The sequence below is a fragment of the Lacerta agilis genome, chromosome 12, assembly GCF_009819535.1.
Source record: "Lacerta agilis isolate rLacAgi1 chromosome 12, rLacAgi1.pri, whole genome shotgun sequence".
Taxonomy (NCBI): domain Eukaryota; kingdom Metazoa; phylum Chordata; class Lepidosauria; order Squamata; family Lacertidae; genus Lacerta; species Lacerta agilis.
Window position 1 is genome coordinate 56,322,266 of NC_046323.1, and position 22,202 is coordinate 56,344,467.

At 52.2% G+C, this 22,202-nt stretch overlaps 3 protein-coding genes across 3 annotated transcripts; 1 reads left to right on the forward strand and 2 right to left on the reverse strand.

Annotated features, from left to right (window-relative positions):
* Window positions 1-1,237: 1,237 nt before the first annotated feature.
* LOC117055911 (zinc finger protein OZF-like) lies at window positions 1,238-5,074 on the reverse strand. Its single transcript, XM_033165852.1, has 2 exons — window positions 4,949-5,074; window positions 1,238-3,136 (listed from the first exon to the last, which is right to left on the reverse strand). The coding sequence occupies exons 1-2, from the start codon at window positions 4,980-4,982 to the stop codon at window positions 1,629-1,631; spliced, it is 1,542 nt and encodes a 513-aa protein (XP_033021743.1). The 5' UTR covers window positions 4,983-5,074; the 3' UTR covers window positions 1,238-1,628.
* A 427-nt stretch (window positions 5,075-5,501) lies between these two features.
* On the reverse strand, window positions 5,502-8,791 carry LOC117055486 (zinc finger protein 24-like). The gene is made up of 5 exons (XM_033165020.1): window positions 8,763-8,791; window positions 8,491-8,572; window positions 6,392-6,873; window positions 6,156-6,213; window positions 5,502-5,872 (listed from the first exon to the last, which is right to left on the reverse strand). The coding sequence occupies exons 2-5, from the start codon at window positions 8,564-8,566 to the stop codon at window positions 5,502-5,504; spliced, it is 987 nt and encodes a 328-aa protein (XP_033020911.1). The 5' UTR covers window positions 8,567-8,572; window positions 8,763-8,791.
* Window positions 8,792-13,520: 4,729 nt separating this feature from the next.
* On the forward strand, window positions 13,521-22,140 carry CDK5 (cyclin dependent kinase 5). Its single transcript, XM_033165843.1, has 12 exons — window positions 13,521-13,654; window positions 14,123-14,211; window positions 15,198-15,265; window positions 16,649-16,709; window positions 17,069-17,125; window positions 17,270-17,365; window positions 17,999-18,073; window positions 19,158-19,254; window positions 19,348-19,417; window positions 21,151-21,211; window positions 21,320-21,400; window positions 21,774-22,140. Exons 1-12 carry the CDS (start codon window positions 13,618-13,620, stop codon window positions 21,858-21,860), a joined length of 879 nt encoding a protein of 292 aa, XP_033021734.1. The 5' UTR covers window positions 13,521-13,617; the 3' UTR covers window positions 21,861-22,140.
* The last annotated feature ends 62 nt before the right edge of the window (window positions 22,141-22,202 follow it).

Genomic DNA, 22,202 nt, shown 5'->3' on the forward strand with positions numbered 1-22,202 from the left:
CACTCCTCCACATGCAGCTGCTGGGTGACCTTGGGCTAGTCACACTTCTTTGAAGTCTCTCAGCCCCACTCACCTCACAGAGTGTTTGTTGTGGGGGAGGAAGGGAAAGGAGAATGTGAGTCGCTTTGAGACTCCTTCGGGTAGTGATAAAGCGGGATATCAAATCCAAACTCTTCTTCTCTTCTCCTCCTCACTAATGGTTCATCATCCTGGAAAAGAGTGACAAGTGGGGTAACACAGGCTTCTGTCCTAGGCCTGCTGTTGTTCAATGTCTTTTTAAATAACTTGGATGAAGGAATTGAGGGGATGCTTATGAAATTTGCGAGTGATAGCTGATGCCATAGAAGACAGTATTGGGATTCAAAATGACCTTAATAGGTTGGAAAATTGGGACCAAGCTAACAAAATGAATTTCAAGAGGGGCCAATGTGAGGTTCTGTACTTCAGCAGGAAGAACCAGATGCACAAATATAAGATGGGAGACATCAGGCATAGAAGCAGTACAGGGTCTAGGGGTCTTGGTGGACCAAAACCTTAACGTGAGTCAACAGTGTGATGCAGCAGCACAAAAGGTTAACACTATTCTAGACTGCATCAATAGAGGTCTACTGTCCAGATCAAGGGAAGCCCCACTCTATTCTGCCTTGGTCAGACCACACCTGGAATATTGTGTCCAATTCTGGGCACCACAATTTAAGAAGAATGTTGACAAGCTGGAACATGTCCAGAAGAGGGCGACCAAGAGGATCAAGGCTCTGGAAAACAAGCCTTATGAGGAGCGGTTGAAGGAGTTGGGTAGGTTTAGCCTGGAATAGAGGAGACTGAGAATAGATATGATAGCCATCTTCAAATATCTACAGGGCTGTCTCATGGAAGAGGGAACGAGCTTGTTTTCTCCTGCTCTGGAGGGTACGACTCAAACCAAAGGCTTCAAAATAGAAAATTCTTTCCAGTAGCACCTTAGAGACCAACTGAGTTTGTTCTTGGTATGAGCTTTCGTGTGCATGCACACTTCTTCAGATATCTTCAGGTATCTGAAGTTCTTCAGATATTCTTCAGGTATCTGAAGAAGTATGCATGCACACGAAAGCTCATACCAAGAACAAACTCAGTTGGTCTCTAAGGTGCTACTGGAAAGAATTTTCTATTTTGTTTCGACTATGGCAGACCAACACGGCTACCCACCTGTGACAAAAGCTTCAAGTTACAAGAAAGTTCTTCCTGGTGTTAGAATCTCCTTTCTTATATCTGGAAGCCATTACTTTGGGTCCAACCCTGTGCAGCAAGAGAAAACAAGGAGCACCACCAATCTGCAACTTGGAGGCTTTTGAAGTGGAAGTATGTGAATTGCTTGTCAACCTCTTCCAAGGGAAACTAAGCATTAATAGCAGTCTCATCACTGTTGCCAAATTGCTATTGACCCTCCTCCCAGACGTGTCATGAAAAAGCTATTCAACACCTTTGCCAATGACTCGCACCTCGCGTACACAGTATGAAGAAATACTGGCACTGACTGTGGACGCCACGGTGCTGAGAGACAAGGTTGACGTCTTTGCTGGACTGCCGAAGGACAAGAACCCTGCTGCAATCCTCAACTGCATGCTAATTAAATTTTCTTAGAATTAATTTCATACACAGCCATCATTGGTTTTCTCCCTGCTGTGAGTTATCTGATGAGCAGTGAGATGAGACTTCCGACGGAAGCTCTTTCCACATTCCATGCACTGATACGGTTTCTCCCCCGTATGAATTTTTTGATGGGCCATGAGACTTTGCTTCCAGGTGAATCTCTTCCCACACTCTTGGCACTGAAATGGTTTCTCCCCACCATGAATACGCTGGTGACTATTGAAGGCTGTGCTTGTATTAAAGCTCTTTCCGCATTCAAGGCATTGATACGGTTTCTCTCCGGTATGGATGGTTTGATGGCAAGCAAGATGGTGACTGCGATTGAAGCTCCTTCCACATTCCAAACACTGATAGGGCTTCTCCCCTGTATGAATCCTTTGATGGGAAGTGAGTTGGCTGCTCTGACTGAAGCTCTTTCCACAAACTGAGCACTGATAGGGTTTCCCTCCTGTATGAATCCTTTGATGGGAAGTGAGATGGCTGCTCTGACTGAAGCTCTTTTCACAAACTGAGCACTGATAGGGTTTCTCCCCTGTATGAATTCTTTGATGGAAAGAGAGACCGGTGCTGTGGCTGAAGCTCTTCCCACATTCCAAGCACTGATACGGTTTCTCCCCTGTATGAATTCTTTGATGCGTAATGAGACTTTGCTTCCAGGTGAAGCTCCTTCCACATTCCAAGCATTTATACAATTCTTCCTTGCTGTGAGTTCTTTGATGGTCAGAGAGAGTGGCGCTGCGATTGAAGCTCTTTCCACATTCCAAGCACCTGTATGGTTTCTCCCCTGTATGGATTATCTGATGGGCAGCGAGATTGGACCTCTGACCAAAGCTCTTTCCACATTCCACGCACTGATACGGTTTCCCCCCTGTATGAATTCTTTGATGGGAAATAAGATGGGCCTTCTGACCAAAGCTCTTTCCACATTCCACGCACGGATATGGTTTCTCCCCAGTATGAATTCTTTGATGGGCAGTGAGATGGCCGCTTTGACTGAAGCTCTTTCCACATACCAAGCAATGATATGGTTTCTCCCCTGTATGAATTATTTGATGGGCAGTGAGATGGGTGCTGTGACTAAAGCTCTTTCCGCATTCCAGGCACTGATACGGTTTCTCCCCTGTATGAACTCTTTGATGGGCATTGAGATGGGAACTCTGACTGAAGTTCTTTCCACATGCCGAGCAATGATACGATTTCTCCCCTGTATGAACTCTTAGATGGGCATCGAGGTGGGCACACTGACCAAAGCTCTTTCCACATTCCAAGCACTGAAATGGTTTCTCCCCGGTATGAATTCTTTGATGGGAAGTGAGATGGTGGCTGTGACTGAAGCTCTTTCCACATTCAAAGCACTGGTAGGGTTTATTCTCAATGAGATTTTGATGGGAAGTGGAATCGGAGCTCTGACTGAAGCTGACTTCACACTCTGAATATTGATATGGCTTCTCCACTGTGTGGACTTGGTCATCGTGCTCCTTGTTCTTAATTTCTAATTCATCACCACCTGCAATGAAGAGAGAAACAGATTAGAACCTCAGGAAGACATGGAGCCCTCAACTTTCAATTTACCGCGTAATGGTGACAGATGGCGAATTCGCTTTCTCCTAAGCCACTCACTCATCACAAGTGTTGGGAAACACACTGGGGCACTGTGCATCCCATAAACACCCAAAGGATTTATTTGGGTTCCAAAGAGTCCAGCAGCGTTGGGTGCAAGCTCTCTCTCCTGTTTCTCAGCTCTGAAAGAAGGCGGGGGTGGGCCGAGATCGAGAAATTTACACAAGGTTATGGGAGAAATGTAAAAATTTGTTAGGAAGAAAAACACCCTGGTGTCTTTCCCCACTCAAAGTGAAAAAAGGAGTATGAAGGGGGACTGGGTGACATGTAGGGATTTATTAACAGAAAAGGACTGGTTTGAAGAAGGTTTGAAGAGGTTTGAAGAAGTAGATCAACAAGTAATAGATTGGTTACAATATTTTCAGCTTAATGAAGTTTTCAAGGTGGATAAAAAGAGTGGTTTTTTTAATCAAACCTCGCAATTTGAAAGAGTTTCTAGGGAATAATGACAAAGTGATTTCCAAAATGTATAAATTATTATTAGAATGGGAGATGAAAGGCGAGCAGGTGAAGTCAGTCATAATTCACTGGGCAAGAAATGAAGACTATAATACTGAAATGGCTGCATGGGAGAAGTTGTGGAATGTAGATCTCAAGTTTACAGCTTGTTATACACTGTAAGAAAACTATACAAAATTGATGTATAGATGGTATTTAACTCCTAGTAGATTGGCAAAAATGTATAAATAAAAAAACACATGCTGGAAATGTACTTTTACCATATGTGGTGGTCTTGTAAGAGAGAAAAAGCTTTCTAGGAAATTATATATAACAAATTGAAAAAAAATGTTTAAGATAACTTTTAATAAAAACTCAGCTGCTTTTCTTCTAGGGGTAGTAGGTACTGAGATTCCAAAACACCAAAACAAATTGTTTGTGTATGTCACAACTCATCTATGCAAATAAGCTCACTAGCAGGGTTAACGCAATACAAGCAGTTAAATATATTAAGAGAAAACAAAGAGTAACTAAAAAATGGAGTAATGTGGAAAATGCAATATGAAAATTAAAAAGGAACCACAAAAGAGGAGGAGGAAAGTCAAATATATGTGTATTGGAAATGTATGTGATTTGTGTTTTTGTAATCTGTATGTCTGCAAATTTTTGAAAAACTGAAAAATAAAATTTATAAAAATTAAAATTAAAAAGAGGAAAACATGGAGCCCCATATCACTGAACGATGCTTATTAACATGAATTGTGATAGAGGAAGAACAAAGGAGTTAGATGCAGAGTGAGATGACGGCCTTTGCTGACTGGCATTAACAGGCATATCTATGAGATTTGAAAAGCCTGGCTCTTATCTGGGATGGATTCTGTTTGGCCCAATCATGGAATCCAAGCCATCTCCAATGTCAGTCATGTCTTTGGCCAACCAAAAAAACTGGCAGAAGAAGAAACAAACCCAGAAAACCAAACAGAAGCTGCTTCAAGTTCCCTCACCACCCTGAAGCCTATCCTTAAAAAGGCCTGGGCAGCAAAGACCAGCCTGGTCACGGTTTAACAAGGCAAAACTGGAGGAAGAATATGCACAGACCAAAGAGTGGACACCCCTCCATTCAAGGTTTGCTGTGGGGGTGTCAGTATCCCAGATTCGAACAGGGGGAACAGCTGAGTTTCATCAAAATCTGGGGAGTTCATCTCCTAGAGATACGCATGGCATTTCAAAGCAGATATTGTGATCCAGCAGGGAGCCTTACCCAGAGAGCCCAGGATCCCATGATGTTCCTCCATGACTTCCTCATGCAGAGCTCTCTGGTCAGGATCCAGCAACGCCCACTCCTCGTCTGTGAAATGGACAGCTACGTCTTCAAAGCACACTGGACCCTTCGAGGAAAAGGAAAAGGATCTTCCTCTTAAGACAGCACACCAATTATCTACTACATGTGGCTGTTTTCTGCCTGACCACTGCTTTGTTGTTTTCATGGGACTGCCTCACATTTCAATTGTGCTTAGTGTCTTAGAATCATAAAATCAGAAGCGACCCCGAGGGTCATCCAGTCCAACCCCCTGCAATGCAGGAATCTCAGCTCAAGCATCACTGACAGATGGCCGTCCAACCTCTGCTGAAAAGCCTCCCAGGAAGGAGAGCCCACCCCCTCCCGAGGGAGACCAGCCCACCGCCCAACAGCCCTTGCTAACTTCATGGAATTCTTTTGTTGTGTATTTTAATGGTGGGTAGTATTAGCCTTTGTGTAAATGGGTGGAGCTCCACATTGCCTTCTTCAAATCATTCTGTCTGCAGAAGCATTGCTAGGCCGAAGGACCCCCTGTTTTTGGAAGGGGGGAGCCTCCTGATTCCCTAAAGCCAACTTCCAAGGAATCACGGAGACACAGGGAAGGTCTGTTAGGGGAATCTGGATTCCGAATTCTGTTCCTTATTCTCAGCACATGAACCTTCTCAAATGGCGTTTTCACCCTTCGTTGAGGGCATTTTTGACAGAAGCCAAGAGGAGGAGGAGGAGAGATTCGTTCCCCCTCAGAGGCACCCCGGCAGCCCCACCCCTCGGCCTCTTTCCCCACAAGGCTGCTTCCCGCTACCTGGTCTGTTTCCAGAGCCGCTGCTTCCTCTCTGCTACCATGAAGAGACGGACTTGGAGGTCTTGCTGGCATCCTTCTGTCACCTGCGAGAGATCAAGCAAAGTGGGGAGCCCTGAGCGCCTGCTTCTCAGAGGTGAATCTGTGTCTCTCTCACTTCCGATGGGCCTTAGAAAAAGTCTCCCCTGCCGAGCGCATTTGGACGTTTGCACCCACTTCATATTTTAGTTGGGCAAAACTAGCTCTCGCCTCCTTTGGGCTCTTGGTCCCAAGAGTCTTCCACAAAAAGATTAAAAGAAACCACAGGTTAGTTTCAAAATCCACAGAATGTGACCCAACGGGGGGAGGGGGGCCCTCATTTCTCCTTACCCAGTGGCCTCTCTCTGTTGTCAAATGGAGTCCTCTCTACCTCAGATGAATCCTTTCCCTGAAAGAGCAACAAGAGAACGGGGAGAAGGATTAGAAAAGGAATAGCAGAGGCAAAACCTTTTGGGTCATCAGAGATAATTCTTCGGAAGCTTAAAAAAAAAAAAGTAGAGATATTTTGGATAATCTCCCTCCTGTTCAGAGCCCCTTGGGAGTATCCTGAGGACAGACTCTCTCACCTGCTGCTCTGCCTGCTTCCTCTCCTCTGCCTGACTCAGGAGGAATCCTTCGGCCAGGGCCACCGCCTGGGAACTGGTCTCCGCTCCACATTCCCTCACCCAGCTCTCCATCTCCGGTGGAAGGACAGCCAGGAACTGCTCCAAGATCACCAGGTCCAGCATCTCAGCTTTCGTATGACGTTCTGGCTTCAGCCACTGATGGTAAAGGCGGTAGAGTCTTTTGCAAACTTCTTGGGGTCCTTCGGCCTCCTGGTAGCAGAACTGCCTGAACTGCTGGCTTTGCAAATCTGAGCTGTGGGTGTCCTCCTCACCCAGGATCTTCTGCACTGAGGTTTTCCATAACCCCCCATTTTGGGTGGCATGGCCTCTTCCTGCTTCTGGGCTAGTTGAACCTTGCTCATCCATGAAGCCTCCGAGAGATCGGAAGGAATCCCTTTTGTCTTCTGTCAAGTTCTGTCTGTCCAAAGATGTGCTACCAAATCCTACAAAGGAAATACATTGTTCTGTTATAAAATCGATACATGATCAGAAGAAGAAAAGAAGCATGGAGGAGTTGAGGAAGCAGGGCTGGACTGCACCACAGCGAAGAAGAAGAAGAAGGAGAAGAGGAAGAAGAAGAAGAAGAAGAAGAAGAAGAAGAAGAAGAAGAAGAAGAAGAAGAGGAAACGTAGAAGGGAATTTATAATGCAAAATGTAGAGGCAACTGAAGGGATTTCTGTGAGATGACACAGCCTAGACGCTCCTGCCTTTCAGTGTTTTCAATCAAGTCAGAACAGTGATTGACGACTTAGTCATTTGCACCGATTCTGCTCTCCCTCCCACCCCTACTCCAGGGCCCAATTCTTTCCTGCTTCCGTTTCATTTCCCAGCACTTGGAATCCCCAACATTCTCAATATACCCTACTGGGGCGAGGTCCCCTTTTCTTTATTCCGAGGGCTATATATTTAATATCTGGCCAACCCCTGAGGGCCATGTGGGCGGGGCCAAAGGACAACGCCCCAAAGCAAGTACAGTAGGAGTCACCTCCCTTTATTGGCAACCAAATTGGCTTTAGCATAATAACCAAATTATTATGCTCATCCAGTGATCTACAAATGACATGAGAAGACTCAGTCTATTTATTTGTCTTATGACCCTTGTTTATAAAACAAAATAAGAAGTGTGGGTTTCCCCCCCAAAAAGAAAATAAAATAAAATGACAAGACAGACACGCCCCCCCAGGCCACACCTGAACTGCATCTGCAAAGCAGGATCCATTCGCTTTAAAGAGCCACGGAATTCCTCCAAAGAATCCAGGGATTGTAGCTTCTTAGGGACGCAAAAAGGACGCGGGTGGCGCTGTGGGTTAAACCACAGAGCCTAGGGCTTGCTGATCAGAAGGTCGGCGGTTCGAATCCCCGCGACGGGGTGAGCTCCCATTGCTCGGTCCCTGCTCCTGCCAACCTAGCAGTTTGAAAGCACGTGAAAGTGCAAGTAGATAAATAGGGACTGCTCCGGCGGGAAGGTAAACGGCGTTTCCGTGCGCTGCTCTGGTTCGCCAGAAGCGGCTTAGTCATGCTGGCTACATGACCCGGAAGCTGTACGCCAGCTCCCTTGGCCAGTAAAGCGAGATGAGCGCCGCAACCCCAAAGCCGGGCGCGACTGGACCCAACGGTCAGGAGTCTCTTTACCTTTTAAGGATGCAAACAATTCCCAGGAGAAATCCCCCCAAGAGTGGGAGAGCAATCTGTCCTCCTTGTCAGGGAACTCTGGGCAGAGGGGGCTGGTGGGAGAGGGTCTCCCAGTAGCTTAGCACTGGGCGGGGGCTGCCTCCCCCCCCAGTACAGCTTTGCTTCCTTCCCACCAGGGCCTCCCCTTGGATGGTGAGGCCTCCAGGGGTTCTCAGCAGGGCTTTCCTCTGGACACCTGCAAGGTTGCATGTCGGAACAGGAGCAGATGCACCAGCCGGTCACATTTTAGTTGTGCAGAATTACATCCCACGGGATTCCTCTGGGCTCTTGGCCCCAAGGGTCTTCCCACAAAAGAGGAATCCAGGGATTAGTTTCCAAATCCACAGAATGTGACCAAACTAAGGGGAAAAAAGCTCTTTCCACCTTACCCAGGGGCCTCTCTCTGGTGTCCAACGGAGTCCTCTCTGCCTCAGAGGAATCAGGGCCCATTTCTGCAAAGATCATCTTTCCCTGAAAGAGCAACAAGGATTGAAAACAGAGAATGGGGAGAAAGATTAGGAAAGTAATGGCAGAGTCAAAACCTTTAGAGTTATCAGATATCATTCCTTGGATGCTTTCCAAAAAATTAGTAGAGGATTTTGGGACATTCACCCTCTTGTTCAGAGTGCCTTGGGAGAATCCAGAGGAGAGTCTCTCTCACCTGCTTCCTCTCCTCTGCCTGACTCAGGAGGAAACCTTCGGCCAGAGACACTGCCTGGGAACTGGTCTCTGCTCCACATTCCCTCACCCAGCTCTGCATCTCCGGTGGAAGGACAGCCAGGAACTGCTCCAAGACCACCAGGTCCAGCATCTGATCTTTCGTGTGCCTTTCTGGCTTCAGCCAATGACAGTCAAGGCAGTAGAGGCGGCTGCAAACCTCTCGAGGTCCTTTGTCCTCCTGGTAGCAGAACTGCCTCAACTTTTGTCTCTGCGCTCCTGAGCTGAAGGTGTCCTCCTCCTCGCCCAGGATCTTCTGTAGAGAGTTTTCCCAGATTCCCCCACTGCTCTCGGGGTTGATGGCATGGCCTCTTCCTGCTTCAGGGCCAGCTGAGTCTTGCTCATCCATCCTGGCTCTCAGGAAGCCTCCAAGAGATTGGAAGAAAGCTCTTGGTCCTACTGCCAAGTTCTCTCTGTCCTAAGTAGAGGTGTTTGCAAATCCTGCAAAGCAAATACACATGAAATTGAAACAGGGTCAGGAGATGAAAGAGGTTCTTTGAGCCAGCGTGGATGAATCTTGCTAGGAACCAGGGCTCTGAGCTTTCTTTTTTAAAAAGGGAGGCAAAGCAAGCATCTAGCTCTCTTGGAAGGAAAGTTGCCATGCAAAATGAGCAGCAAACACAGGGAATTTCTGTCAGATGAATCCGCCTGGTTGCTCCTGCCTTTCAGTGTTTTCTGTCAATGGAACTGTGATTGACAAGCGAGGCATTTGCACAGGATGTAATCTGGATACTAGGCTAGAGTGGGGGTCTTAACCCGGGGGTCCTTAAGGGTTGCCCTCCCTCCCACCCCCCCACTTGGGGGCTCATTCCTTTCCTGCTTCTGTCTCATTTTCTAGCCCTGGGAATCTCCAGCACATTCAAGACACGCTACTGGGGTGGCATCCCTACTCTGAGGGCCAGATAACAAGCCCCTGAGGGCCACGTGGGCCAGGCCAAAGGGCAGCACTAAAAAGCGAGTGAAGAAGGGGCTCACATTTCGACTGGGACTGCAAGTGCCCATTTCCAGCTCCGGCTCCTTGGCCAGTCACAGTCCCCTCGGCTGGGTTCCCTTTCTTTATGAAGGGCATTTCTTTCCCCCTTTTTTCTCCAAGGAGCATCCATGGGTCTCCCCCCCCCCATTGAATCCCTCCTATTACAACCCCTGAGAACACATTTAATTCCTGTTTTAAAACAGCTGCATTGGTGGTCCGTTCATTTCCAGGTCCAATTCAAAGTGCTCACAGGAGGAACTCACTCAGGCCCCCAAATACGCGATGAACCGCCTCCTTCCCTTCAGACCCCCTTGGCTGTGAAATTTGGCAGAGGGGGCCCTCTTGGTAGCTTCACCCCCCCCCCCTCAGAGTATTGGGTGGGGGTGGCCCAAGAGAGGGCAGCCTGGGGGGCAGATCCCCCCTTGGGGGATTCCCTCCCCACAGAGGCACCTTCCCCTCTTTCCCAAGGCCTCTGACAACGGAGAGAGAGACGTGTGTTTTCAGGACCCAGCCTATTCCTCTGATTGTTATTTGTTTTGACCTTTAAAAAATAATTAAAAATGGTTGCACTCTGCTCTGGAACAGTGGTAATAGTAGTAAAAATACCAACAAACAACAACAACAATAATAACATAAAGCCTCAAGCATGGAAGAAAATAAATAAGGCCTCAGGCGTTTGGCTGTGTGATGCTCAATGTTATCTGTCCTGTTTGCCCTTTTTCTGCTTTTGCTTAAACATATTCATGAACCAGGAACTCAGACACTGTCTGACCTCTAATAATGAACTATATGTTGTAGATATTCCCATAAACTTGGTGTGCTATTTTTGTGATACACCAATGATAAGAGAAGACTGGGTCAATTTCTTGCTATCCTTCATCATTCCCATGAACCTTGTCATAAAACTCAATTAAACGTTATTCCAAAAAGACAACACACACTCCCAGGACCCCCTCTGCGCTGCATCTGTAAAGCAGGATGAGACCCCTTTAAAGAGTCCATAGAATCCCGGGAGCTGCAGTTTGCAAAGGGTGCTGAGCGTTGCTAGGAGACACCCCCTTGGAGTGGCCAGGCAACCCATTCTCCTTGCCAGGGAACTCAGGGAATTGTAGCTGGTGGGGAGAGGGTCTCCCAGAAACAATGGGGGGCCCTGCCTCTTTCACCCCCATCCCTCCCAAGGTTCCCTCCCTTCCCAGCAGGGCCTCTCCTGCTGCCTTGGATTCCTTGGATGGGGAAACAGGAGTCTGGATAAGACCCTTGTCTGATGACTGGGTGGTGGGGAAAGCCTTCCTTCTAACTGAAGGAGAAGGGAAGGTTTGCTTGCATCTGGAGGAACTCAGCATCAGAACATGAGCCCTGCAGATCAGGCCAAAGGGGTCCCCTAGTGAATGCCCCCTCCTGTTCTTACAGGGGCCTCTTCTGGGAAGCCCCCTCTCCCAGGACTTGAGTGCAAGAGCCCCTCTCTCCCCCTGCGCTTCCTTCCTGGGATTCAGGAGTAGGGCATAGCCTGGCCCTTGTGCCTAGCAGACCCCCAAGTCACCCTTTCCTCCTCCATCTCCCTGCCTCCTGTGGGAGGGAGTTCCAAAGGTTTATTGTTGTTCAGTCGTTCAGTCGTGTCCGACTCTTCGTGACCCCATGGACCAGAGCATGCCAGGCACGCCTATCCTTCACTGCCTCTCGCAGTTTGGCCAAACTCATGTTAGTAGCTTCAAGAACACTGTCCAACCATCTCATCCTCTGTCGTCCCCTTCTCCTTGTGCCCTCCATCTTTCCCAACATCAGGGTCTTTCCCAGGGATTCTTCTCTTCTCATGAGGTGGCCAAAGTACTGGAGCCTCAACTTCAGGATCTGTCCTTCTAGTGAGCACTCAGGGCCGATTTCTTTAAGGATGGATAGGTTTGATCTTCTTGCAGTCCATGGGACTCTCCAGAGTCTCCTCCAGCACCACAATTCAAAAGCATCAATTCTTCGGCGATCAGCCTTCTTTATGGTCCAGCTTTCACTTCCGTACATTACTACTCGGAAAACCATAGGTTTAACTATACGGACCTTTGTTGGCAAGGTGATGTCTTTGCTTTTTAAGATGCTGCCTAGGTTTGTCATTGCTTTTCTCCCAAGAAGCAGGCGTCTTCTAATTTCGTGACTGCTGTCACCATCTGCAGTGATCATGGAGCCCAAGAAAGTGAAATCTCTCACTGCTTTCCAAGAAAACCCAAGAAAGTGAAATCTCTCACTCCAAAGGTTTAACTCTGCCCTAAAGGAGGAAGCTCTTTCTGTTCTCCGCCCTCCATCTTCCAACAGCCTTTCTCGATTGACTGCATAGGTTGTTTTTATTCTTGCTTATATTTTATGTCTAGCTGTTTCTCTCCATCTTCAAATGCCGTTCATAAATGTGACAGATGCCTTATTTCTGAATGGGTCTTCTCGATTCCCAGGAAGACGAGGCTGGCAGATCTCCCGCTCCCTGACTTGGGGGTCACCCCATGCATGAGATGCACGCCCCCCCCCCGCCATGCATCTTCCCCTGGGACCCCCCTCCCTTCTCCCCAATGCACCCAAAGTGGGAGCAGAGAGAAGACTCACCGGATCCCAGGAGGCGCCTCCTTTGCAGACGAGACAACCCCACCCCGCCGCCCCCTTGCAAAAAGGCACTTGGCAGGGAGGGAGGGGCTTTGGAGGACCTGCCCCTCCAGCCACGACTTCCTGTCCCCTCTAGGAAGGCACCTCCGTTCCTCTTAACCCTTGCCAAGCCGTGCGCCCTCCCAGAGGAGGGGATTCATTTTGGGGGACCCTCCTGGCTGGGTCAAGATAAGGACCTTCAACCAGGCCAGCATCCTTTGGCATCAAATTATGCCAACGACAGTAAGAATCCATGAAAGAACCTCAGATTACATCCCAGCAGCAGCTCCTCGTGCCAACCTGCCCTGGGTGACAAGCAGAGGTGGTTAAGCTGCGTGCGAGCGCAGTTCAGTTGGGCGCGAACAGGATGGGGGGGGGTGTGTGCCAAGGGCAGGCGGCTGAGGATGTTTGGAGAGGGACAAGAAGGACCCTCATCATCCACTCACCTGTCCCAGGAAACACCTGCCCCGGCTGAGCTGGCAGCTTCCCCCTACCTGGAATCCCGGCGGAAAGGCCAAACGCTTAAACCCAGAAAAAAATTACAATGCCAAGGCACAGCGAAGGGCCGCTCCGGAGCACGTGCAGAGTGCAGAGCCTTTTCACCCACCCCTTGATCACCGCTGGCCCAGCGGGTGGGGAGCCAGGTGCCCTCCTGGTAGCTGGACTACAGCCTCCATCGGCATCCCTGACCACCAGCCAGCCGGGCTGCCTGGAGCTGGGAATCTGAAGCAGGTGGAGGGCGCCAGGTTGGGCAAGGCTGTCCAGGTTTGCGCAGGGAAAAGCAGACCAGCAGCCACACGAAGGCACTTTGCACACGCCTAGAGGCACTCGCTCGCGCACCCGCTCCTCAGCCACAGTCGCCGCTCTTGCGCTTGCCTCCTCCTGCTGGCCAAGGAGCGGGTTGGACTAGATGACCCTCGGGGGTCCCTTCCAAGCCTGTACTTCTGTGATTCTTCTCGCGGGGGTGTTTGCTTGGCTGCCGACAGGCCGGGAACAGAGACGCGCCCCCTCCAGCCCCGGGCGCGCCTGTCTGCACGCGCTCTTGCGCACGGAGCGGCGCCATCCGGGAACTGCAGTCTGCGGGCACGAGCGGGGAGGCGCGCGCGAGCGAGCGCGGGGGGGATTCTGGGAGCTGTAGTCCCAGCCCGGCCCGGAGAGGAAGGAGGGCGGCTGCCTCCAGCCCCGCCGGGGTCCCAGACAGAGAGCCATGCAGAAATACGAGAAGCTGGAGAAGATCGGAGAGGGTGAGCGGGGGGGGGGGAGGCGTGCAACCGGGAGGGAGGATGCATGCATGCAACGGGAAGGGGGGGGGGCGTGCAACCGGGAGCAGGAGATGGCGATGCTGGGGGCTTCTCGTAGGGAGGTTTGGGTGGGGGCGGGCGGGGGGGGGCTGCTTCTCTCTCCCTGTTTGTGCTGCTGGTGCCGGGTTGGGCGAGGAGAGGGCTGCTTTGTGCATGGGGGTGGCGGCTTCGGCATGCATGCAATCCCCCCCGGGGGGGGACCAGGAGGAAATTGGGGGGGTCTGGTGCAGGCTGGCCGCGGAGGGAGGGGGTTCAGCGGCAGAAATGCGCGGCAGCTGCGCCCCCGTCCTGGTCCCGGGGGGCTCCTCTGCAGGCCTGGGGTCGGGGAGCCCCTGCAAAGCGCTTGGCCTGAGGCTGCCCAAGGAATCAGCGAGCCCCTTTTGTGTTTCCCCTCCACCCCCCCCCCAAAAGGCACCTACGGGACGGTGTTCAAGGCCAAGAACCGGGAGACGCACGAGATCGTGGCGCTGAAGAGGGTGCGGCTGGATGACGACGACGAGGTGCGGGACCCCCGGGACCCCCGGCTCCGACTCGCCTGCGCCGCCCTTGGCAAGCCGGGACTACAGCTCCCATCATCCCCGGCCCGCCTGGTCAAGGGCGAGGGATTGTGGGAGTTGTAGTCCCGCAGCCTCTTTGGGCAGGGGATGCTCTCCGCCCTTCTTGCAGATGCTGCCGGTGGGGATGGCGCCTCGGTCCTTCTGCACTCCAAGCAGCTGCTCTTCCCCCTAAGACAGGAGAGTGTGGTGCTGAGCGGGGGCAAAGCACCTTCAGGCCAGCGGCCCCACACTCCTTTTGCATACATCTCCAGGATGGTGTTTTCCGGCAAGCTCCATTCTGCAATAATAGTGCCTCGGCGGTGGGTTTGTCCTGGGCTGTCCGCACATTCTTCTGCTTTGCTGGTGGTTCGGTGATGCTTTGCCCCTTGGCCCAATGAAAGCGGGGGGCGGGGGGGAGGCAAGGGAGAATAAAACGGAGCATTTGCAGCAAGGAAAGTGGCAGGATCCCAGCAGGAAGTTGCAGGAAGTTCCTTGACTGGAAAGGAAGCAGAACCCCGGAATATTTGCAGGAGCAAACAGCACTGGGCTTGGGGGGGGGGTCACGTTTGAGCACCCCAACAGCATCCTAAATGCTCAGCAGAAAGGATGTTGGGGGTGGGGCTGGGGGCGGAGCCTGCTGCTGTTTGACAGGGGACCCCCCCCCTCACACACACACACATGCTCCCTGCATTGCACTTGGCAGAGCAGCCTCCCTCGCCCTCCCAGGTTTCTGTGAATTGTTCCCAGTTCCCTTGTTAGTTCCCAAGCTCCCTTGGTTGAGAGCCATAGGAAAGGGAAGTGAGATGTTCCTTAGCAGGGGATCCTTTCTCTCCTCCCCCCCTTGCCTGCCCATTGTGAATGAATCCGGGGGTGGGGTGGGGGTTGAGGCCAGCAGTGCCCCCCCCCGTGACGCTTTCCCCTCCCTCCCTCCCTCCCTCCTCCTCTTTCAGGGGGTCCCCAGCTCTGCCCTGCGGGAGATCTGCCTCTTGAAGGAGTTGAAGCACAAGAACATCGTCAGGTGAGGCTCAGCTCTGGGACACATTGTGGGGTGGAGAAGGGCGGGGGGGGCGTTTCAGAGCTTCTTCCTTGCACTTAAAGGCCTCCTTTTCCTCTCCGAGAAGCTCAAGGTGGTGCAAATGGATCTCCTGCTCATTTAATCCCCAAAACAACCCTGCGAGGTAGGTTAGTCGGAGAGACAAGGGCTGCCCCCCCCCCAAGTGACCCAGTGGCCGAGCGAGGACACTTGACCGCTGGTGTCCCAGTAAAATGCTCTAACCACTGCACCACACTGGCTCTGAAAGAATCCACACCACGGGGTGCTCTGTGGCGGGGTGGGGGGGTGTGCTCCCTCATTTTGGGTCTGAGAGCAAAGGGGCCTCAGCTTCCAGGGCTGACTCAACTCTGGGGCCTGAGACCCCGGCTGCCTTTCTTAGAGGGGTTGAGCTGTCATTTCCCACATAGATCCCACATGGAATCCTGCCTGTGTCATTTACGCCAGTCACAAAGGGAAGCACTGAATTGTAGAGTTGGAAGGGACTCCAGGCGTCATCTAGCTCACCCCCTGCAAGGCAGGGATCTCGGCTGAAGCATCCATGAGGACAGGTGGCCCTCCAACCTCCGCTTAGAAACCTCCAAGGAAGGAGAGTCCCGTCCCCCCCGCCCGAGGGAGACCGTTCCCCTGTCAGACGGCTCTGTTCAGAAAGTTTTCCCATGTCTAGTCAGAATCTCCTTTCCTGCAACTTGAAGCCATGGGTTCAAGTCCTACCCTCCAGAGCAGGAGAAAACAAGTTTGTTCCATCTTCCATGTGACAGCCCTTGAGATCTTTGAAGATGGCTCTCAGATCTCCTCTCAGTCTCCTCTTTTCCAGGCTAAACATCCTTAGCTCCTTCAACTGCTCCTCATAAGGCTTAGTTTCCAGACCCTTGATCGTCCTGCTTGCCCTCCTCCTCACACCTTCCAGCTTGTCAACATCCTTCTTAAATTGTGGCTCCCAGAACTGGACACAGGATTCCAGGGGTTTGTCTGACCAAGGCAGAAGAGAGCCGGACTATGACTTCCCTTGATCTGGACACTAGACTTCTGTGGATGCAGCCCAGAATAGCATTAGGGTGGGGTTTGTTTTGCTGCTGCATCACACTATGGACTCATGTTAAGCTTGTGGTCCACCAAGACCCCTAGATCCTTTTCACAGGTGGTAAGCCAGGTGTCCCCCACCCTGCATTTATTCCCCACCCTCTTCATCCAAGGAGCTGAAGGTGGTGTCTGTGGTTCTCCCCCTCCTCGTTTAACCCCCACAACAATCCTGTGAGGTAGGTTAGGCTGAGAGGAAGTGAGTGGGCCAAGCTTGCCCCATTCTCTGGAGCCCCTGTTTTTTTCTCTCCCTCCCCCCCCTCCCCGCAGGTTGCACGACGTCCTCCACAGTGACAAGAAGCTCACTCTGGTCTTTGAGTTCTGTGACCAGGTAAGGGAGGGAGGCAGCCAGCGGGTGGCTGTGCTCAGATGGTGCAGGATGAGCCCTGCAGTGCTGGCTCAGTCCCAAGGGAGACCCCTCTAGCCCAGCCTCCTGTTCCACAGGGGCCGGCCAGATGCCCCCCCCCCCAGGAAAGCCGGAGCAGAGGACAGGATTCTGCGGGGCTCTCCCTCGGTTCTCCTGTGTGGGGAGAGAGAGGGAGCAAGGGGAGCGGGGCCTGGGCATCTGGGGGTCCCCTCTGCATCCTGAAAATTTGGGGGTGCCTCTTCCTGGGAGACCAGCCTGTTTGGGGGTCTCCTGGTCCTGCTGCTGACCCCCTGCCTCCCCCTCCTGCTTTCCGCTCCCCCCAGGATCTGAAGAAGTACTTTGACAGCTGCAATGGGGACCTGGACCCCGAGATTGTTAAGGTGAGGACAAGGGTGGCCCTGGCGAGGGGCTGGGTGGAGGGGTGGGGACAGACGTCATTGTGTGGGGGGGCAGCTGGTGCTCTGCCCATCCTCCCATGGCCAGGCTTGGGGTCCTCATGCCAGCCTCCCCTCCTCTCTCCGCAGTCCTTCATGTACCAGCTGCTCAAAGGTTTGGGGTTCTGCCACAGCCGGAATGTCCTGCACAGGGACCTCAAGCCCCAGAACCTCCTGATCAACCGGGTGAGTGTTGGGGGGCCACATCAGGCAGGCGGGGGGAGTTTAGGGGGGCAAGACCCAGCGTGGCTCCTGCACAGGGAAGGCCTGCCTATTTCACCTTTCCAAAGATGGGGGGGGGAGACCTGGGAGGGGCTTTGCCCTTGGACTTCCCAAAGGTTTCTGAGTGAGTCCCTTGCCAAAGGCTCCCTTGGTCTGCTTATTATGGGTTGTCACCTGAGCTGTGTTCCCTGCATGGCAGGGGGTTGGGTTAGATGACCCCTGGGGTGCCTTCCCACTCTGAAAAACACGAGGGGGGGGCAAACAGGCACTTCTCCCAAGGGAGGGAGGTAAAAAGTCCCAGGGCTGGTGCTTTCCAATGTGTTCATTAAAAATAGGAGGTTTGGGATGAGCAGTGAAGGGGCAAGATCTGCCCACGATCCCACTTGATTTAGGGGGGTGTCACAGCATGGGGGGGGGGTCAAGCTGCAAGGGAGTCCCCAGGGAGTCTCCAGGTCTAGGGAACATTTGGTGCATTCAGGCCCCATCGGTGTGGATGCCCTTGGGATTTCCCCTTCCTTCCCTGTGGCATGCATGGGGGACAATGTTGCCCCTGGGCTGGCTCTTCCTCCTCCGCTGACCACCTGCCTTTGCCCACAGAACGGGGAGCTGAAGCTGGCAGACTTTGGGCTGGCGAGGGCTTTTGGGATCCCCGTGCGCTGCTACTCGGCCGAGGTGAGGAGCAGGGCTGGGTGGGCAGTGCCCGTCCGTTGGCACAGGGAACTGCGTGACCTGCCCCCTTCCCTCGCCCCTCCTCTGGGCCACTCACTCCGGAAACCCTCCAAGAGTCCCTCTTTTCCAGGGACATTCCTGATTTAGAGAAGCTGTCCCAGTTTCTGATTTGATCCCAGAATGTCCCACTATTCCTTAGGACGCCCATGTTTTCATTGGAGAAATGTTGGAGGGGGTTGAGTTATCTGACCCCCAAGCCATCTGAACGCAATCCTGTATAGGGAAATTTATTTAATGTTTAGTATTTTACTATGTTTTTATATATGTTGGAAGACGATCAGAGTGTGGGGTATAAATAGTAAAATTATCATTATGGAATGGGACGTCCCTATTTTCATCAGAGAAATGTTGGAAGGTATGGCTCTGGTCTTTCTTCCCCAGCCCAGCCTGCAGAAACCAATCAACCTGCAGAATAATAATAATAATAATAATAATAATAATAATAATAATAATAAATTTATTATTCATACCCCACCCATCTGGCTGGGTTTCCCCAGCCACTCTGGACGGATTCCTACAAAATATTAAAATGCAATAGACCTTAGATATTAAGTTTCCCTAAACAGGGCTGCCTTCAGATGTCTTCTAAAAGTCTGGTAGCTGTTTATTTCCTTGACATCTGATGGGAGGGTGTTCCATAGGGCGGGCGCCACCACCGAGAAGGCCCTCTGCCTGGTTCCCTGTAACCTCGCTTCTCACAGGGAGGGAACCTCCAGAAGGCCCTCGGAGCTGGACCTCAGTGTCCGGGCTGAGCGATTCGGGTGGAGACACTCCTTCAGGTATACTGGGCCTTTGAGGCTGTTTAGGGCTTTCAAGGTCAGCACCAACACTTTCAATTGTGCCCGGAAAAGTACTGGGAGCCAATGTAGGTCTTTCAAGACCGGTGTTATGTGGTGTCGGCGGCCGCTCCCAGTCCCCAGTCTTCTCTGATTTTCCTTCCAACCCTGATTCCTAAATTGCAGGGGGTTGGACTAGATGCCCCTTGGGGGTCCCTTTCAACTCTATGATTCTCCCTGCTGCCCCACAGGTGGTGACGCTCTGGTACCGCCCCCCGGACGTCCTCTTCGGGGCCAAACTCTACTCCACCTCCATAGACATGTGGTCTGCTGGCTGCATCTTTGCAGGTAAGGGGGGTGCTTTGGCACTGGAGGTGGGCAATGGGGGGTTGGCAGGGGCTCTGGGGTGCCACTGACCTCTTCCTCTCTCTCTCTCTCCAGAGCTGGCCAACGCTGGGCGCCCCCTCTTCCCAGGAAATGACGTGGATGACCAGCTGAAGCGGATCTTCCGATATCCTTGGCGCTTGGCATTGCAAGGGGGTGGGGGGAGGCCAGTCGGGACTGAATTGCAGGGGGTTGGACTAGATGACCCCTGGGGATCCCTTCCAACTCTGTGATTCTATGATTAGAGAAATTCCCCACCGGAGTAGAAATCATACAGTATATGGAACAGATGGAAAGCTCTTCAATCTGAGCAGGCTGAAAGCAAAGAGGAAGGTGACCGTAACTTCCGTCCTGGAGCTTCAGTATGCAGAGGACAACGTAGTGTGTGCACACTCAGAGCATGACCTCCAAACCATCCTAAATATCTTCACAGAAGCTTACGAAAAGCTTGGCCTATCACTCAACATCCAAAAAACCAAAGCGCTACACCAAGAAGTACAAAATACCCCCTCTGCAGCGCCACAAATCCAACTCAGTGGTGTAACGCTGGAAAATATCAATCACTTCTCCTACCTGGGCAGATACCTTTCCACAAGGGCTGACATGGATGCCGAAATCCAGCATCACCTGAGCTCTGAGTGCAGCTTTCTCCCGACTGAAGTGCAGAGTGTTCGAAGACCGGGACATTGGCAGAGAAACCCAAATGCTTGTTTACAAAGCTGTTGTACTACCAACCTTACTTGTGAAACATGGACCAGGTATAAACGCCATCTCCAACTGCTTGAAAGATTGCATCAGGCGTGTCTCTGAACATTTTTACACATTCACTTGGGAAGACAGGCAAACTAATGCCAGTGTCCTGGAAGAAGCAAAGATCACCAGCGTTGAAGCAATGATTCTCCAACATCAACTTTGTTGGACTGGTCGTGTTGTGTGGATGCCTGATTTTCATCTTCCAAAGCAACTGTTAGGAACTTAAAAATGGAAAGCGTGATGCTGGTGGTCAACAAAAGACGTTTAGACTCCCTGAAGACAAATTTTAAATAATGTAGTATAAACACCGACAACTAGGGAACACTGGCCTGCGAGCGCTCCAACTGGAGAACAGCCTTTACCAAAGGTGTCATGGGCTTTGAAGACACTCGAACTCAGGACGCAAAGGAGAAACGTGCTAAGAGGAAGGCACACTTGGCAAACCCTCACCGGGATCAACTCCCGCCCGGAAACCAATGTCCCCACTGTGGAAGGACATGTGGATCCAGAATTGGCCTCCACCGTCACCTACGGACTCATTGTTAAAACCGTGTTCATGGAAGACAATCTTACTCGGCTACGAGGGAAAAGAAAAGAAACGGGAAAGCCCAGCAAAGCTGTGATTGGCCAGCCAGCTACCTGTGGCTCTGTTGGGGTGGGGGGGGGGTTGAAGGTGTGGATCCAAAACTCTTGCCCTGGGCGCCTGTTTCTTGGCTGCGGAGTGAGCAGGGGAGGGTTTTGCAGAATCGTGGAGTTGGAAGCATCTCTGAGGGTCATCTAGTCCAACCCCCTGCAGCCTCCTCCCATCTTGGACGGGTGTCAAGCAGAAGCCCCGCCCCTCTTCCTTTCCATTGAGCAAGTGCAGAGTTCTGGACACGCAGGACTTTGTGCTGAGGTTCCTGCATCGCAGCGGGTTGGACTAGATGACCGCTGGAGCCCTTCCAGCTCTATGATTCTGGGATTCTATGGGGGTGTTGGGAGGGGCACATGGCTGAGTTGGCTGACTGCTCCATTTCGGGTGGGGGGGGGGAGACGCAGAGGGGTCTTCCAGTTGGGAAGGGAACCGCCTCCTTCAGTCAGGACGGGGGTCCTTAACTCTCCCTCCACGCTGCTGGGGACTCCGACCGAGGAGCAGTGGCCGGGGATGACCAAACTCCCAGACTACAAGGTGAGAAGACCCTTCCCCTTCCTCAGAGCCCCTGCTCCATCTCCCTCCTGGGTGGGGGGACCACCCCCCTTGCACACCTCACCCGCTCTCTCTCTCCCCACCCCCCAGCCGTACCCCATGTACCCTGCGACGACTTCCCTTGTCAACGTGGTGCCCAAGCTGAACACGACCGGACGGGACCTGCTCCAGGTGGGTGCTTCTCCCCCACCCTCCCCACCCATGAGGGGAGCTCCCGGTAGGGGGCTGGAAAGGGGTCTCCCCCCCCCCAGCTATCCCACCGGCATCTCTGTTCACCTGGAGGTTTTTCTACAGAGGGCCCTCCATCAGGGATCCTTGAGCTCCTGCTTTGAGGGGGCTGGATTGGATGACCTTTGGGGGTCCCTTTCCGATTCTATGATTCCTCAAAGGGTGGCGGCCTCTCCTTCAATCTAGGGCTTCCCACAGAGGTTGGGTGGCCGTCCGTTGGGGATTCTTCAGCCGAGATTCCTGCATTGCAGGGGGCTGGACTGGATGACTCTTGGGGGTCCCATGACTGTGAGCTCTCCCTTTTTTGCCTTCGCAGAACCTGCTGAAGTGCAACCCGGTGCACCGCATCTCGGCAGAGGATGCCCTCCAGCACCCCTACTTCACGGATTTCTGCCCCCCATAAGGGGCCGGCGTTTGTGTGTGCCTGGTGTGGCCAAAGGGTGGGGGGTGCATGCAGCCTCCCCGCCCCCCAGCAGTCGCCCTGCTGGAACTGCTGGTGCTGCAATCCTCACGGGACCATTTGGGATATTGGGGCGGGGAGGGGGGCTGGCCTGGTTTCCCCCCTCTTCCTCTTCCCCCCCCCCAGCACCAACTAGTGGGGGCCCTGAGTAGCCCTGGAGGACTCAAGACACCAGTCTCACCCATGTGACTCTTTTATGACTCCTATAAAGCTCTTCTTCTCTTTCTCTCTCTTTCTCTCGTCTGTCCCATGACCCCCCCCCAGCCCCATTCTCTGTGCCCGTGG

What these genes read in the sequence shown, in the direction of transcription:
- LOC117055911 (XM_033165852.1), bottom strand. Translation starts at nt 4,982, where the DNA reads ATGGAGGAACATCATGGGATCCTGGGCTCTCTGG. An exon ending in TGGGATCCTGGGCTCTCTGG is followed by an intron (nt 3,137 to 4,948) that starts GTAAGGCTCCCT and finishes TCTTCATTGCAG; the next exon opens with GTGGTGATGAATTAGAAATT.
- LOC117055486 (XM_033165020.1), bottom strand. Translation starts at nt 8,566, where the DNA reads ATGATCTTTGCAGAAATGGGCCCTGATTCCTCTGAGGCAGAGAGGACT. An exon ending in CACCAGAGAGAGGCCCCTGG is followed by an intron (nt 6,874 to 8,490) that starts GTAAGGTGGAAA and finishes TTTCCTTTGTAG; the next exon opens with GATTTGGTAGCACATCTTTG. An exon ending in GGAAGCAGGCAGAGCAGCAG is followed by an intron (nt 6,214 to 6,391) that starts GTGAGAGAGTCT and finishes TTGCTCTTTCAG; the next exon opens with GGAAAGGATTCATCTGAGGT.
- CDK5 (XM_033165843.1), top strand. Translation starts at nt 13,618, where the DNA reads ATGCAGAAATACGAGAAGCTGGAGAAGATCGGAGAGG. An exon ending in TCTTTGAGTTCTGTGACCAG is followed by an intron (nt 16,710 to 17,068) that starts GTAAGGGAGGGA and finishes CGCTCCCCCCAG; the next exon opens with GATCTGAAGAAGTACTTTGA. An exon ending in TGGACCCCGAGATTGTTAAG is followed by an intron (nt 17,126 to 17,269) that starts GTGAGGACAAGG and finishes CTCTCTCCGCAG; the next exon opens with TCCTTCATGTACCAGCTGCT.